The sequence below is a fragment of the Chelonoidis abingdonii genome, chromosome 1 (assembly GCF_003597395.2).
Source record: "Chelonoidis abingdonii isolate Lonesome George chromosome 1, CheloAbing_2.0, whole genome shotgun sequence".
Lineage (NCBI taxonomy): Eukaryota > Metazoa > Chordata > Testudines > Testudinidae > Chelonoidis > Chelonoidis abingdonii.
In genome coordinates, this window is record NC_133769.1 from 231,787,365 (window position 1) to 231,804,956 (window position 17,592).

A 17,592-nucleotide genomic window follows, 5' to 3' on the forward strand; every position below is an offset into this window, starting at 1 on the left:
AACTGAGTGTCCAAGGGGCCAGCCGATTTCCACTCAGTGGCTTTCCAACTGGATTACTTCGTGCATCTGTTCCTGTTATGAGCTGGCGGGCATTCCCCCGCCACCTATTGTGAGCGCACACTCACCCTCAGCACAGGCCTCATTGGCTGCCTTCGTGGCCCACGTCCCCATCCGGGACATTTGTAGGGCCGCCTCATGGTCGTCTGTTCGCATGTTCACCTCACACTATGCAATTGTCTCCCAAACCAGGGATGACGCCGGTTCGGCAGGGCTGTCCTTCGTCCTGGGAACTTGTGAACTCCTACCCACCGCCAATCACTTGGAATCACTTTTTGTGGAATACACATAAGCAATCACTTGAAGAAAAAAGTTACCTTTTCTGTAACTGGTGTTCTTTGAGATGTGGTGTTCGTGTCTATTCCACATCCCACCCTCCGTCCCCTCTGTTGGAGTTGTCTGGCAAGAAGGAACTGAGGATGGGGGGAGCACGCAGCTCCCCTTATACTGCGCCAGGCAGGCGCTACTCCAGAGGTCGTGGGGGGCTCTCCCCCCATGGGTACTGCTAGGGGAAAAACTTCCAGCACCGGTGCACGTGGCGAGCACACACACCTATGATGGAATAGGGCCAGTGCTAGAATATGCTTCAAGAACTCAACTTGCACCATTGTAGCACTTCAGTATAGACAGTACCTATGCTGATGGGAGAACCCCTTCCATCAGCATAGATAATCCACATCCTCGAGAGGCCGTAGCTAGGTCAACAGAATAATTCTTCCTTCTACCTAGCACAGTCTACGCAAGGACTTAGATTTGCTTAACAACACTTAAGGGTGTGGATTTTTCACGTTCCTCTCTGACATAGGTAAACCAGCGTGATTTTTCTAGTGTAGACCAGAACTGAAACTTTCTCTTCACTATTTGTTAGTTTATATCTGTTTTAGGTTGGGCAATGAGAGGTTTTGAAGTTTGAAAACTATCATGACACACCATTTTTACTGATTTTTATCAGCGCGGTTAATATCTGAATCAGAATCCATTAGAAGTTTAACCCAACCCATATCCCACTTGGTTGTTGCTCTCCTACCAATGGTATATGTACCATAGTTTCAGAAGTGCTGAATTAGTAAAATTCATTTGTTTATATTCAATTTCTAAATAATTGGTGTGCTACAATGTTTGGGTTGCAAACATTGCGGAGTAATGTTACTTCCTCAAGAATGGTGTCCATGGAAATTGGGAATTATACATCTTTATTTTGTCATTTGTTAAAATATTTGACATTAAACTGAATTGGAGATATTTAAAGACCAGCTGTATGGGGGGGCGGGGGCGGTGTTACAGATAAGATTAGCAAGTGTGGAAGTTTGTCTTATAAGTGTTTCCATCCCTTTTTAAGAATTTTGCTTGTATTGAGATTTCTTTTCTTGGTGACTCCTAGAACAGAAAGTGAAATGTCTTTAATTGGCATACAGTAAAGGGTAGTAACTGACAGGGCGATTTTTCAAAAAATGCCTGACGGCCTGAAAAGTAAATGTCCTGTCAACTTTCAGTGGGACTTCTGCTCCTAAATCCCTTCAGTACTTGAAATTCTGACCCAAGTGTCCTCAAAACATCATAATGCATTGCAAAAAGTGAACATATGTTGTGAATGCTGTGTGGGTTTTAACAATATACTGCAACTGAAGCAGTTTTTCTAATGTTCTGTTTTATATTCATAATGCCGTCCAAGAGCAAACTGTTATGTTAATAATAGAGTATTTTCAGTTAAATAGTAAGATTTAATCTGTGAAAAATTTTTGATCACGACACTGAGTTAGGGAAGTCTTGTAATCATTAAACAAAAGTGCATTTTTGAGAGGTGGGCCAGATACTATCAAGATTCCCCTCTTCATGAGACATACACATTTTAAAACCACAGAAAAATGAATTGTTGGGGCTGAATCTCTTAGAAGTACAAATGGAATTCTAATATTTGCAGAATATTCCTTTAACTTCTTTTAACAATTTGTACTCTGCTGTAGATAACTGTAAGGAAAAACATACCACACCATCATTTTGGTAAATTTCGTTAAAATACAGTTCCTTTTTGAGTATCTGCTGATTAAAATATTTGTACCTTCAGAGGCAGGGTTCACACTACAGAATTTTCTGATAAAATTCTTATCTGCACTATCATCATTTCAAATGCACTGGTATTAGTATAAAGAGCCCTCGTGTGGGCAAGTCTGTTGGCTGGAACTGGTGCAGATAAACGGTTTGGTAGCACCAGCCATAATCTGGTTTAAGGTAGTAAATATGGGTCCCTTCCACATGTAATGCACAGCAGAAGATCAGATACATTTATAAAGCTCTTAGTATCCAAACACAAACATTTTAGTAGCATATTGTTACATGGATGTAGTATTCATAAAGGATCTGGCCTAACGGGTTGGAAGGCAGTCATCAATCTATGAATGAAATCTGTGGTATTCATATAAAGGAAAGGGAAAAAAAGGGCCACCTTTTCTCAGAAAACCCCCACCAACCCCACTTGAAATAATGATGACAGTGCTGTGTCTACATGAAGCTTTCTTGGAAATTTCACTGGGACAGTGCTGCTACTGGTAGCAGTGGTGGAAGAGCTAATGGAGATAGCTCTCCAACATGTTGTAACCCATGTCTTCTGGATCCGCTTATATTAGATCTAGATGATATAGAAATGTAAATGCCTGGGCCCTGTCTTAATGCTCCCAGCATTATATCACCAGTGGAGGAGCATTAATGGTAGTACAATGGTAAAATATTTTCCCCAAAGGGCTAGTGGAGACAAGGCTAGTGTGTAGTTCTATATTAGAGATAGTATTGTAAGAACCTTTTGGCAAGAATATTTATTTTGTATCTGTCCACCTGTGTACTATGTGTAAGAACGTATACATTTCTTTTTGTAGCCACGTCATGAATACTTTAATGTCCCAGTGTACTAAATGACTTCATTCATCATGCATGCAGCATTTCAGAGAGGAGATAGACCTGACTTATTCATGGCAGAACTTTATCCTCAGCTTGGTGAAATCAATCATCTTGAACACAATAGACTATACCACAATCATTATCTTTGCTGTTGTACTTTCCTTCTTTCCTTCTGTTTGTGTATTCTCATGTCTCATCTTGATATAACTTGTTCTTGTCAGCATATGATCTCTTACTGTGTGAACAGTTCCAAGTCTGATGTTTAACAGTTGTGTGAAAGTCATTCAGCTTGAATAAATACATACTGTAACATTAATCTTTTAAATATTTCATCTGTGGTGTTACTACAATTTTATATGTATTTTTAAGTATACATCAAAAGTGTATAGAGATCCCATGGAATAGTGCAAGGCTTATCTTTTTAAAGTGTGTATAGGATATATACATACACATGTATAAGCTTTATGTATAGTTGTAAAACTGTATACATCTCTAATGAAAAATGCAAAAGTAAAATGCATTTTCCTCTGCCTTTACTTTCAATTTATTTTGAAAGTATTTGTTGGGACAGTGGTGATTCACTGTTTATGTATAGAGGTAGCGAGGAGAAATTGTTATGCCTGATCGCTGACATTTAAGATAATGTTTTTGTAATATCACAAAATCTGAGTTCTAAAATTCTGATTTGTGTTTAAAGATTTGAGTACACTTGAGCACTTGTCCTCCTTTTATAGTAGTAAAGATTAAAATTGTTACCCAAGTACATTCCTTTGCAACCTAATACTTCACAAAGTTTTAACTTTTTGCTTTTAATATTCAGTCATTAATAGCATATTAAAATCTTAATGTTCATTAATCAGTATTTGTAATTTGAAATAAGATGTATTGAATCACAAAAGGAAGGCTGCTACTTTAAAGATTTCTATTAAAATAACTATCCTGAGTATATGCAGATCCAAGATGAAGACATATACTTCACCCTATATTGTCCACTAATTATATTCTATAGAGGTGTTTTATCTTTAAGGCAAAGATTATATTCATTTAAATAGAAAGGAAGTAGTTAAACAAATTGACCACAAACACTTTAAAATTTCAGAAGTATTTCATATATTGTAATGCAGTAATTTTAAATGTCTATCTGACTTTAAAAAAATTGGGGGACATAAAAGGGGAATTTTTGGATTTAATTTGCAGCATTCTGGGATATGTTATAGAAAACTAGATCATAGGGGTGGTTTTCAACTTCCAGATTTGTTACTCTTTTTTGTAAGACATTAACAGTTTGTGTTAACATGTGCAGTTGGTTAATGCTGCTTTAATCTGCATTCTCTCATGACTATTGGCTTATAATGCTATGCAGTGAGCTGTAATGAAATGCTGTTTCTCTTATCTGTATACAGTCACTTGCTTTTAAATGACTAGATAATGAATTAGCTTTCCTGGCATGTCTGAAATAAAGTATTGCATGCATTTCTGTCTCATGTGAATGGCTTTTTTTCTCAACTCTTGTTTCTGATATTTCAGATGTGTATTTGTTACCTGTTAAATTCTGTATTGCAGATGCCTTATAAAATGTTGTAAAAAACATTCCATAACAGCTAGATAAAAATGTATACAAACGATTTCTAAATCTAAAAAACACAAATAGAACTAAATATGGCATATATCTTGTCCATGTTGTATTTAAGTCTTAAATTGATTTCTAAAGTTCATAACACAATGTTTAAAAATATCAAGGCATCCTAAATTGGAATGATGAAGGCAGTTGGTAAGAATTCCGGATAAAATGTATCTATCACAAGACTATCACTTATCGCTATTGTACAATAAGCATACATCATGATTTACTCGTGAGGTCTAGTTCTAGATTTTTAATAACACAGTATCCAATCAAATGCCATTGAATTTTATTTGAGTCATGAGTGAAGCAATGTGCTTAACTACACAGGGTCAGTTGGCTGGAAGAAACTTTATTTTGAGTACAGTAAAAACCTTTACAATTAGATTATTGGGAATTTGAATATACAGTGGCAGAAAAGTTCCTTAGTGTACAAAAATTGAAGTGGCAACATTAATCAATAGTTACCAGGTAGTTTATTGTGAAAGAAGTATTTTTTGGTCATTTAGGAAATAATCAGTTTCACCTCTGTAGTTGTAGGTTTTCAAATCCATTATAATTAAAAGTTAAAATCACAGAAATGTAGGGCTGCAAGGGACCTAGCAGACATGAAGTTCAGCACCCTCCCCTGATGCAGGACCAAGTAAACCTAGACTATCCCTGACAGATGTTGAAAAATTGCATTAAAATAAACAGGATAAATTTGGTGGTCAAGCTCCCACCAGCTTGCATGAGAATTTAACAGTTCTGTTTCTCTTAATCCAATCATAGGAATAAAGTTCAATCCACATTTATTATAATAAATGCTTAAAATTAGTGCACAGGGAAACATACTTAAAAAGACACTCAACTCATTGTTTTAATATCCTTTTCAATTTGTTTTTGTTCTGTAATATTCTCACAGCATGAAAATGCTATTTCTTTTCTCACCAGTTTTGATATTTCGTTTTAGAATCTCCTCATCCGCCCCCCCCCCCATTATTATGGAGTAGAAATTTGCATAAGTATTTTTAACATTTTTATAATTGATCATATGCCAAGGCTGTTTTCACACTAGCTTCCATGTCAGTACGGGTCTGGGAATATTTAATATTTAATATTGCTTCAGTGGTGGAAAACATCTGTGGGTGTCACATGAGTGGAAGTGAGATTTTATGTCCTTGGCTTTATTAGAAAGGGGGAATTTTTGATTTTATTGAAAAGTGGGTGGATTGAAAAAGTCCACAGAATTTTGTCTAATCAGATTGTAATAGCATTGAGTGATGTTAGTCTCCTTTTCGTACTTAATTTCCAGCATTATTGATGGAGTTGTATATACATTGAGGGTAGAATGGACCTCTTGGGTCAAATGTTGGGCTTAAGCTACTCAACAGTGTCCTTTCAAAGTACAAAGATGCCTGTTTCAAGTGAAGTGGAACTTTCTTAATATTTAAGTTTGTGCCTTTAATAGTAAATCAGTGTATATACATGCGTTAATCTGAAGATTAAAAACTTGATCATTCTACATATGACGCATATAGAGATTAAATTACTCATTTCTGAAGTGTTAGTGTTAGAATACTAAACCACTTGAGTCAAATAGGTACAAGACTAGTAAACTGACACTTTTAAAATGGATCTAAATATTCTATAAAACTAAACTCTGAGGATTTGCTGCTTAATTGTAATCTTTCTTTTTCTTGCTTCATGACATGCCTTGTCTTAGGATGCTAAAGTAAGTTTGCTTTTGTTTTTCATTCTCTGGGTGCTTTAAAATTACTCTGATTTTGGTTTCATAAAGACACAGTATCTATTTTCATTGACTATGATGTTGCTAGTAATTGTGGAAATGGACAGCACAGTTTTTCTGATTGGCTAGATCTTCTTCCAGTTGCTTAAAAATAACTCTTCACATTCCCTAAATGAAAGTCGGATATAGACTTTAGTACAGTAATTCCTCACTTAATGTCCTCCCACTTAACGTTGTCGCTGCTCAATTAGGGAACATGCTTGTTTACAGTTGTGCAATGTTCCCTTATAATGTCGTTTGCTTGCCTGCTCTGTCCACTGCTTTTAAGAGCAGCGACTTTACAAAGGAGCATTGCACAAGTTCCTCTCCTCCACCTCCTCCCCCTTCCTTCCCCTACAGCTAAACAGCTGTTTGGCGGCACTTCAAACTTTCTGGGAGGGAGGGGCAGGAGCGAGGATGCAGCTGCTCCAGAGAGGAGGTGGAGGTGTTGTGGGGGTTGGAAGAGATGGGCCTAGAGTGAAGCGGGGACAGGAAGAGGTGGGCCTGGAGCATCCCCTTGCAAAGTCAGTACCTGTTCTCCAGGGAAGCTGCCACTGCTGTTGCGGAAGTGCTTCCTAGCGTCCTTGCCTACAGTGGGCTATGCCTATGTGGAGTAAGCCAGGGGCACTTCCCAACCGTAGTACAGTACTGTACAGTATATGTCTTTTTTGTCTGGCCCCTTCCCCCAAAATTCCTTGGAACCGAACCCCCGGCATTTACATCAAATTTTACAGGAAAATTGGGTTCGTTTAATATTGTTTCACTTAAAGTTGCATTTTTCAGGAACATAACTATAACGTTAAGTGAGGAGTTACTGTATATATAAATATATTAAACACTTTTTGCTTTATTTGGTACAGGGAAAACGTCTTCATTGAAAACTTAGTGCAGTACCTCTAGGAAAGAACTGGTTCCAGAAGTTTATGCCTGGCCTAGAATACTAGAGCCCCAAATCTTGGGCTTCCCTTCACTTCAAGATTGGCCATTTCATCCTTCTTAAGTAGTTTTTGTCCAGTATACGATAATGTCTCTAGCTGGGAGGGCTATTTTGAGAATTAATACTGTTGATTTTGCCTGACTAGGACTTTTTGCTTCCAGAACTTAGACATTTTAAAGGATATTGTATCTGTACAGTACCTTAGCCATTTCATTTTTACGTGAGGGATTTTTGGAGCTCCATAAAATATCACAAAATGAAATAATGTCCAATCTATTAGATTTAAAAAAAATTCATGTCTGTTTTACTAAGTTGTGACTTGTTCCATGATGGAACGTCTAATTTATTTTCTTTTTAGTGTTAAGGGTCATAAAGCTTACATGCCATAGTTTATAGGGATGGCTAACTTCTTAATAATCCTTTTAGAAATGCATCTGATGTAATACATATAAACTCACATTTTCCCTTATGATTTTTTTTAATTAAGCACTTTCCATATTAACTTTCCACATATGAGCTTGTTTGCTAGGAGCACGGGATCTGTTTACCACTGTCTCAAATTTTCCCTCCACAGGAAGCAGAGACCCCACGTAGTGTACTTGAAGAAATTGGACTCACATAAATCTCCTCTGAAGTCTCCTGGTGTTTCACATACTGTAAATGTCCACTGCCATCATTTTAATGTTTAGCTAATGGTGTAAGATGCTGTTTGTCAGTATTACTGTTTTGCTAAATTGCTTCATTCAGGCCTACAAGAAAATATCCCATTTAAAGTTTAAAAAAAGGGAACAAAATTGTAAAACCTCCAAAAAGGATAAAAGAAAGGGATTTCAATTCAAGACCTCTCTTTGGTGCATTTGAGAAAATCATAGGTGACGACTTCAGTAATTATACTGTTGAATTAGCAACTGTGACTTAAGGAAACAAATGAATCAGCTTCAGTACATTGTCATGTTTAACAGAAAGGAAAGTACATGTGACAACTTTAAATGTAACAATGTGGAACTTGGTTTTATGCAACGAAAGACTTATTTGTTCATCTACATTCTATGTCAACATTTGTGAAAAATCTGTTTTTTCCAGTTAATACAGAAAGATTGGGAATTAACTGTTTACTATGGAATTTTTTTCGTTACACCAAAGAACCCTAGTATGATCTGTATATCAAACTGGTATGAGCTGTTAAGGTGGCTTCATTTTTTAGCACCAAAGCTGCAACCAGACCATTTGATAGAAATGGAAGTATTCAGTACAAAGATTTTACACACAAGTACATGAATTAATGTATTTTAAAGGAAATACAAATTATTTTTTACAGCCTGCATATTGGAACCATCCTGTTTTTAACATCAGTATTATTGCTTAACTACTGTAGACTTATACCTTGATTATGTACTTTGCCCTTCTCACTATTCAGATGAGTAGATAATGTAAAATATGCTGGGGTGGCACTTGACATCATGGAGAGGAAGGGATAACCTAAAGGGAAAGTTAAAAATGTGCAATTTAAAATTTAGGGAGAGAAGGTGAGTGTGGTAATATCTTTTATTGGACCAACTTCTGTTGGTGAGAGAGAAGCTTTTGAGCTTGCAACATGTCAGGTCTGAGAAATGTACTCTGAGGGTCACAGCTAAATACCAGGTGAAACAGATTGTTTAGCATAAGTAGTTAAGACATTTCAAGGGACCATTCAAGGCAAAGTGGCCCATTAACACCCCTCCAGTCACAGGGGGAAACAGAATGAGGAGAAGGCACCTGGGGGAGGGTTGTTAATCCTGGCGGAGCCTTCCCAAAAGTGGGGGGACCAGGGCTCCTGCTGCCCTGTGGCTCTGCCTGAGACCCTGCCCCCTGTCAAGCTGGATCAGGCTGGGAGCTGTGGACTCTCCACCTGCCTGCAGCTTGGGGACCCCTAGAGCAGCCCATGGTCTGTGTTCCTGCCCTGCGGGCCCCCTGCCCAGGGTAGGTAAAGGGTGCATGGCCCCCCAGACTGCCTGCATGGCTTTTACCTCAACCCAGCTCCAGCCAAGGGATAGGGCCTCAGAGCTGCAGCCTGGCTGTGGGAAGAGCCAAACAGCCAGTCAGATGTGAATGGCTGCGGACCTTTCATCTGCCTTGGATGAGGGACCCAGGGCTTCTCTTTGGCCCCCCACCCTGGGCAGGTAGAGAGTCAGTGGTGCAGCACCCCCTGCTGCCCAGGCTCCCCAGCTGGGCTCCAGCTGCTGGCCCTGCCTGAGTGGGGGGCGGGGAGCAGGGCCTTGGACACAAGAGGAGGGGGAGAGCCTGTGGCAAAAAGTGGACAGGACAGGCCCATCCACTTTCAAAAAGTGGGAGGGCCATAGCGCCCCCTCAGTTCTAGTGCTGATGTTTTTAGTGGGTTATAGATTGTTGTAATAAACCATAAATCTAGTGACAGTGTGGGTGAAAACTTTTCTCAAAGCAGTCACTCTATACCTGAACTATCAGTCCTCGTCCTCAAAAGAAAACTGCACACTTTAAAAAGGTGAGCCTGGGAGCTTAAATTCATAACTTTGCTAGACACTAAAAATCATGGACTGAACAGACACACTGAATTTATGGTTTATAACAACAATCTATATCTACTAACAATCCCCCTACCCAAGCTGCCTCTCCACATATTTCTTCCTCCCTTAGAACTGGAAGGGTGTTAACGGGCCACTTCACCTTGAATGGTCCATTGAAATGTGTTAACTGCTTATGCTGTCTGTTCCACATTGTGTTTAGCTGTGACTTAAGTACATTTCTCAGACTGGAAGAAGAGCTCCTTGTAAGATCAAAAGCTTCTCTCTCTCTCACTAACACAGTTTGTCCAATAAAAGATATCACCTCATCCACCTTGTGTCTCTAATATTCTGCGACAGATATGGCTACAACACTGCATATAACAATTTAGAAATTTTTATTTTGAACTCTAGAAACAAGGCTTTGCATTTATTAGTATTTTATGGTATGCTCAATAGGGGCATCAGCACCTATTTAAAAAATCTTTTAACCTGCTTCATTGATATACTTTAATGTCCTGTCACTGTACATGCAGGTGACATCCATTGTGAAATTACTAAGCTTAAGCAAACACAAGTGTTTGTATTCAGTACCACTAACCTAATTTATACTGAGGTCCTATTGAAAATTACTGAGTGAGTTTCAGCATGTAAATGAACAAATAATCAAGGGTAATAGACCACAAAATGTACTTTGTTCATTTATTTTGACAGTTATAGGTGTTTTGCAATATAGTCTACACCTTAAAGTATTTAGTCTTGTGAGATCTCTGTACAGAACTCTGTTCTGTTGCTGAGAAGTTAGTGCCATTTTTTTCTGCAAATTATATGTGGAGTAGCAAAGTTCTACTGTTGTGTATCTGCAGTGATCACGAGATGAGTGTTTTTCTAAGCTTGCTGTTATACTGGAACTGACCATAGGCTTCATAACATTTCAGTTTGCTCACTTGACGTAAGCAGTACCACACACTTACAGTATTCATATCCACTCATGTCATGTACAGAACACAGGCCTCTCAAATCACTAGAATATCATGTTTGTATAAGGTACACAAGAGCCCTGTTATGCATTTTGCTCATGTAGAATATGCAAAAAAAGATGAGATACAACTGGTATGGGATGGCCTGCTGTTGAAGTGATTGAATTTCCTTCATGTAAAATGTCGATCTGAAAGCAGTTTTGTGTGTGTTTAAACAAACATGTTTCTGAGGTGTACATTGTCACTTGTATGTGCTACGCTGGATTAAGCTTTGTTGTGATTGTGTCAAAACCTGTGACCACTGTCTTAGTATCACATTAATTTAATTGTAATAAATGTTCATTTTTACACCATTGCTTTGTGCTTATATATAATCAAAAGGTTTATTTTTGCAAAGGGAAGGAGAGGATAGGTAAATCTTTTAGTGATAGGTAAAAATAATGCACAATTAAACATTACATCACTTGATTTGCAACAAACTTTATTAAAGTGTAATGTATACTCAAGATTCCATTTATTTACAGCTATTAACACTTTTACAGAAAATAAGTTAGCAGGTAATTGAAAGCTTAATCACATTAAACACTTTACTGTAAAGAAACTTCCATCTAAATGAATATTCAGTTTAGGCTATAGTGCTATTTCATTTAAGAATTAAAGCCAAAAACACACTAACTGAAGGTGTTTTGGATAATACAAACTTAGCATTCAATTTCTTGACTATAATAAAGGGCTGTTCAGTACAGCATACACAGTCCTAATTTCAGTGAAGGTGTTTCTCTAACTGGGAGAAGCCGTCACTCACTTTTCAAAAAGGGAGCACTAAGGTTCTTGTCTGAATTCCACTTGGCTTTACCTGAAGGAAGAAAGAAGTTTGGAAAATCATTAGTACTCTCACTTAAAGGGTTTCTGCCAAGGATAAGATGAAAACAACCTTAAGTGCAAGAGTAAGGTTCTCTACATAATCGTCCTTTTCTACTCCAGCTATTGCCATACAGTTTGTGCTGTGCTTGGAATATTGAGCATTGGACTCTTACAGAATTTTCAAGCTGAATGCCTCGCAGAATATTTTTCCAAGTGTTGAAGGATAGACTGCGAAAAAGCATTTAGGGGTATATATCAACCTCAAGCTAACATCACTTCTGATTTATAAGCAGGGTTCTGCTAATTCTGCTGTGCTGCAAAATTTTCCTCTATGGGCCTGCTGCCATGAAAATCTAGTTTTCCTGGCAGTTTGGACTCCATCGTTTGATCTCATTTGGTACCAGGACTGTAAAAGTTTTTTGTTCTACCTGCTTAATTTTACTTGTCTTATAAAGCAGCAGGATGTTGTTTTGTATTCATATTTCAGTGAAGTGATAAACCAGCATCTTTACAAGGTTGTGTCAGACTTCTCTGTTTAGGGTATCGTGAACTAGTGCTGCCACTTCTGTGGCTAACTAGAGAACTTGAATATATACCCTTGCACCCTACTGCCTCTTCTTCCCTCAAAGCTACCCTCTCCCCAAAAAATAGTTGCTTTAGCCACTTGTCCCCCTCCTTTACCAATGTGTTCTCTACTTGCTTTCCCTCCCATTCATGTCCTGTGAAGCTGGAACAAGGGTGAGGGGCATACGGACTCCATACTTTATAAGAAGGGACGCTGAAGAGGTTCATAGATAAGGCCCTGAGAGACCATTATTATCTAGCCTGAGCTGTACAACACAAGCCATGCTACTTTCCTGCATTAATTCCTGCTTTAACTAGAGTATGTGTCAGAAGGATCCAGTATTGATTAAAAATGCTAGTGATGATCTACACTAGCCTCTGTTTGTCAGAGGGTGGAGATGGATGGCAGGAGATCACTTGATCATTGCCTGTTGGGTTCACTCCCTCTGGGGCACTTGGCATTGGTCACTGTTGGTAGACAGGATAGTGGGCTAGATGGACCTTTAGTCTGACCTAGTATGGCCGTTCTTATGTTGTTGTTATGCTAACTTATGCAATGGTTAATTACCCTCCTTGTTTAAAAACTGCATCTTTATTTCTAGGGCTGTTGATTAATCATAGTTAACTCATGCAATTAACTCATTAATCACAATGGCAGTTTTAATTGCACTGGTAAACAATAGAATACCAATTGAAATCTATTAAATATTTTGGATGTTTTTCTACATTTTCAAATATATTGATTTCAATTACAACATAAAATACAAAGTGTACACTGCTCACTTTATTTTTATTACAAATATTTGCACTCTAAAACTGAGTGTTTTTCAATTAATCTCATACAAGTACTGTAGTGCAATCTCTTTATTGTGAAAGTGCAATTTACAAATGTAGATTTTTTGTTACATAACTGCATTCAAAACCAAAACTTTAGAGCCTACAAGTCCACTCAGGCCTCCTTCTTGTTCAGACAATCTCTAAGACAAACAAGTTTGTTTACACTTATTGGAGATAATGCTGCCCACTTCTTATTTACAATGTCATCAAAAAAGAGAACAGGCATTCGCATGGGACTCTTGTAGCTGGCATTACAAGGTATTTACATGCCAGATATGCTAAACATTCATATGCCCCTTCATGCTTCAGCCACCATTCCAGAGAACATGCTTCCATGCTGATGATGATTATTAAAAAGATAATGCTCTAATTAAATTTGTGACTTTACTTCTTGGGGGAGAATTGTATGTCTCCATTTCTGTTTTACCTGCATTCTGCCATATATTTCACGTTACAGTAGTCTCAGATGATGACTCGGCACATGTTCCTTTTAAGAACACTTTCACAGCAGATTTGACAGAACACAAGGAAGGTACCAATGTGAAATTGCTAAAGATAGCTACAGCACCTGACCCAAAGTTTAAGAATCTGAAGTGCCTTCCAAAATCTGAGAGGGATGAGGGATGGAGCATGCTTTCAGAAGATTTAAAAGACATGTCGTCTGGAATGGTGGTTGAAACATGAAGGGACATATGAATCTTAGCACATCTGGCAGCATCAAACCAGCTACAACAGTGCCATGCAAAGGCTGTTCTCACTTTAAGATGACATGAACAAGAAGTGAGCAGCATTATCTCCTGCAAATGCAAACAAACTTGTTTGTCTGAGTGATTGGCTGAACAAGAAATAGTACTAAGAGCTTTGCTTCTGAGAGCTGCTGACATGCAGTATAGCTCCAGTTTTTATTCGTTGAGGCAGAGTACAGTGAATGACATAGCACTGAGACAGGTGTCTCTCACTGTTGAACAACTGTGTAGCCTTTAATACAATAATTGTGGTAATGCACAGGATGGTCATCATCTGTGCTGAGAAAATGACTCTTCCCTTTAAGTATGAAAGGCAAAAGTTAGAGCTGAAAGATTACCAAAAATGTTTTAAACATGGCCTGGTCCTGCCAGGGCCGGCACCAGCTGAGCAAGCTCATGCTTGGGGTGGCAGATTCTAAGGGGCTGCATTCCCTCAAATTCTTTTTTTTGCTTTGCCGCCCCACAGGTTTTTTTTCCTTCTTTTTGGTTCACTGCTCTGGCTGCCCTGTAGAGGGTGGAGGAGGGGAGCACCCTGCTGGGAGTGGGCTGCATCCTCCATCTGCCCCAGGTGGTGCCATGTCTGTAGCAAGCCTGGCAGGGCAGCCTGTGTCCTTCCTTCCCCGCTGACTGGAGCGGAGCCCTCCCAGCAGGCAGCACGGCAGAAGCCCTGGCCGCCCCCCTTATTTTCCCCCCTCTGCCCCTGCCTGGGGCACGTCTGCAATGCCAGGAGCCCCCCTGGATTCGCACTCTGGCCATCCTGCATGGGTTTTTTTGCTCTGCCGCTCTGGCGGCCCCGCAGGTTTGCTTTTTTTTTGCTTCGGTGCTCCAGCTGCCTTGCAGGTTTTTTTTGTTTGCTTGGGGCAGCAAAAAAGTCAGAGCCGGCCCTGGCTACTGCTATGAACTGGAGAACCAAGAGGGCCAGAAGAGATGAAGGGCCTGATTTTCCACAACCCTGCATCTGGCTCAGTAACTTTCAGCTTTTCTCTGAAGTCTAGCCATGAAATTAGTGACATGCTCTGACGAAAGGCAGCAACAGTACAGGAGCCCTGTTTAAAGTAGACTCCACCAGAATTATGTCTCACTTACAGATGGGATCTTGTCAATAGCCTACACTCAGTACGGACTGCTTGAAATGCCCTTATTCTGGGGGGGTTTGTCTTAGATTGTAAGCTCCATGGAGCAAGGACTGTCTATTTGTACAGTAGCTAGCACGCTGGGGCCCCTCAGTGCTGTCATATTCCTTCAGGATACCACATGGTAGGAGCTATGTCAGTACTACTGCATTTTGTAAAGTCTTCATGAGCTGTAATGGCAGTAGAAATACACATCACAGAAGATCCATCCTCTGAATTTAGTTTCTTATTGAGCCCCTTTTGCTATTTCCCTTGCAAAATTTAAGCTTACATTTAAAAAAAACCTTTGGTTTTGATTTCAAATAAAAATAATCACTCACTAAGCTGTAGTGTAATTACAAAAAGCCATGCACATGACTGTGATTCTGAAGCCTTCTCACACACTCAGACCTCACTTAAGTGTTATGGGAAATGGTAGTACTGAAGCATGAGGTATGAAAGCAGTTGGAAAATGACTGCTAATACCTCAAAGCTGTAGCAGCAGACTTGTGGGCAGTCTAGTTTTGGTGCTGAATGCATACCCAGACAGCTTAAATGAGGAGGAAAAATACAAGAGTTAGCAGCAGCTGAATGCACTATTGATATTAACCACTGGCACAGTCAAAACTTTTGAAGAAGCTGCACCCTCAAGTCAAGGCTGGAATAAATATTTCCTTTTCTATTTAATAGTGTGGCTATAAAGAAGTATCTGCATTATGGGGGATAGTTTCAAGAACCAGATAGGCTCCCAGCTCCTCTTGAAAAAAATCAGTGGGAGTTAGGCACCTAATTGCCCTTTGAAAATCTCTCCTTAAGTATTGTATCTAATTTATGCCCCACACTTGTTCTGATTTCAAGGATCCATTTGGAATGCAAATGCAGATTTTAAACACTAATAGCACCCCAACTGTCAAGATTAACCTTGATTTCTAGAAGTTATTTTATTACCGCTTTGCATGCTCCACATAGGAAAGAGTATAAGGAATTGGAATGAGGAAGTCATTCCTCAGGGGGCAGGTAGCGCACTATCTGAAAGACAGGGTGACCAGACGTCCTCATTTTATAGGGACAGTCCTGATTTTTGGGTTTTTTTCTTATATAGGCTCCTATTACCCTCCACCCCCATCCCGATTTTTCACACTTGCTGTTTGGTCACCCTAGTGAAAGAAAATGTAGAATCAAATGAAGTACAAATCTTAAATGAATCCACATGTTCGATAGAATCTCTCTAGATAGTAATTACATGCTCTAATAAGAATATAACAGTAGGGATCTATTATCGACCACCTGACCAGGACACTGATAGTGACAATGAAATGCTAAGGGAGATTAGAGAGGCTATCAAAATAAAGAACTCGATAATAGTGGGGGATTTCAATTACCCCCATATTGACTGGGTACATGTCACCTCAGGACAAAATGCAGAGACAAAAGTTTTTCAATACTTTAAATGACTACTTCTTGGAGCAGCTGGTACAGGAACCCACAAGGGGAGAGGCAATTCTCAATTTAGTCCTAAGTGGAGCACAAGATCTGGTCCAAGAGGTAACTATAACAGTACCACTTGGAAATAGTGACCATAATAACATTTTAACATTCCTGTGGTGGGAAGAACACCTCAACAGCCCAACACTGTGGCATTTAATTTCAGAAAGGGGAACTATGCAAAAATGGGGTTAGTTAAACAGAAATTAAAAGGTACAGTGACTAGAGTGAATTCCCTGAAAGCTGCATGGACACTTTTCAAAGACACCAGAATACAGGCCCAACTTAAATGTATACCCCAAATTAAAAAACATAGTAAAAGAACTAAAAAAGAGCCACCATGGCTTAACAACCATGTAAAAGAAGCAGCGAGAGATAAAAAGGCATCTTTTAAAAAGTGGAAGTCAAATCCTAGTGAGGTAAATAGAAAGGAGCATAAACAGTGCCAAATTAAGTGTAAAAATGTAATAAGTGCCAAAAAGGAGTTTGAAGAACAGCTAGCCAAAAATCTCAAAAGGTAATAAAATGTTTTTTAAGTACATCGGAAGCAGGAAGCCTGCTAAACAACCAGTGGGGCCCCTGGATGATCGAAATACAAAAGGAGCGCTTAAAGATGATAAAGTCATTGCTGAGAAACTAATTTAATTCTTTGCTTCAGTCTTCACAGCTGAGGATGTTAGGGAGATTCCCAAACCTGAGCCATCCTTTGTAGGTGACAAATCTGAGGAATTGTCACAGATTGAAGTGTCACTAGAGAAAGTTTTGGAATTAATTGAAAAACCTAACAGTAACAAGTCACTGGGACCAGATGGCATTCACCCAAGAGTTCTGAAAGAACTCAGATGTGAAATTGCGGAACTATTAAGTATAGTTTGTAACCTGTCCTTTAAATCAGATTCTGTATGCAATGACTGGAAGATAGCTAATGTAATGTCAATATTTAATATATTTAATCTAGAGGTGATCCTTTGAAGGGGTCAACAAACATGTGGACTAGGTGGATCCAGTGGTCATAGTGTACTTAGATTTCCAGAAAGCCTTTGACAAGGTCCCTCACCAAAAGGCTCTTACGTAAATTGTTATGGGATAAGAGGGAAGATTCTTTAATGGAGTGAGAACTGGTTAAAAGACAGGGAACAAAGGGAAGGAATAAATGGTAAATTTTCAGAATGGAGAGGGGTAACTAGTGGTGTTCCCCAACGGTCAGTCC

The 17,592-nt window shown here is 39.0% G+C and overlaps 2 protein-coding genes across 6 annotated transcripts in view; one reads left to right on the forward strand and one right to left on the reverse strand.

Annotated features, from left to right (window-relative positions):
• AP1S2 (adaptor related protein complex 1 subunit sigma 2) overlaps positions 1 to 11,125 on the forward strand; it is a 45,014-nt gene extending 33,889 nt beyond the window's left edge. For 2 of the 4 annotated variants that reach the window (XR_012654787.1, XM_032775302.2), the window contains one exon: positions 2,928 to 4,422. Coding sequence is in view for 2 of the 4 variants with exons in the window: in XM_032775302.2 (XP_032631193.1) it covers positions 2,928 to 2,963 (36 nt within the window). In the remaining 2 variants the exon portion in view is untranslated. Of the gene's footprint in view, positions 1 to 2,927; positions 4,423 to 7,849 lie in introns of those variants that run through there. The other 2 variants (XM_032775299.2, XM_032775300.2) reach the window with 1 other exon arrangement.
• A 113-nt stretch (positions 11,126 to 11,238) lies between these two features.
• The window catches only part of ZRSR2 (zinc finger CCCH-type, RNA binding motif and serine/arginine rich 2), a 29,071-nt gene continuing 22,717 nt past the window's right edge, over positions 11,239 to 17,592 (reverse strand). For both annotated transcript variants that reach the window (XM_032775296.2, XM_032775294.2), the window contains one exon: positions 11,239 to 11,630. In XM_032775296.2, the coding sequence (XP_032631187.1) occupies positions 11,572 to 11,630 (59 nt within the window). In that variant the 3' untranslated portion in view covers positions 11,239 to 11,571. The remainder of the gene's footprint in view (positions 11,631 to 17,592) is intronic.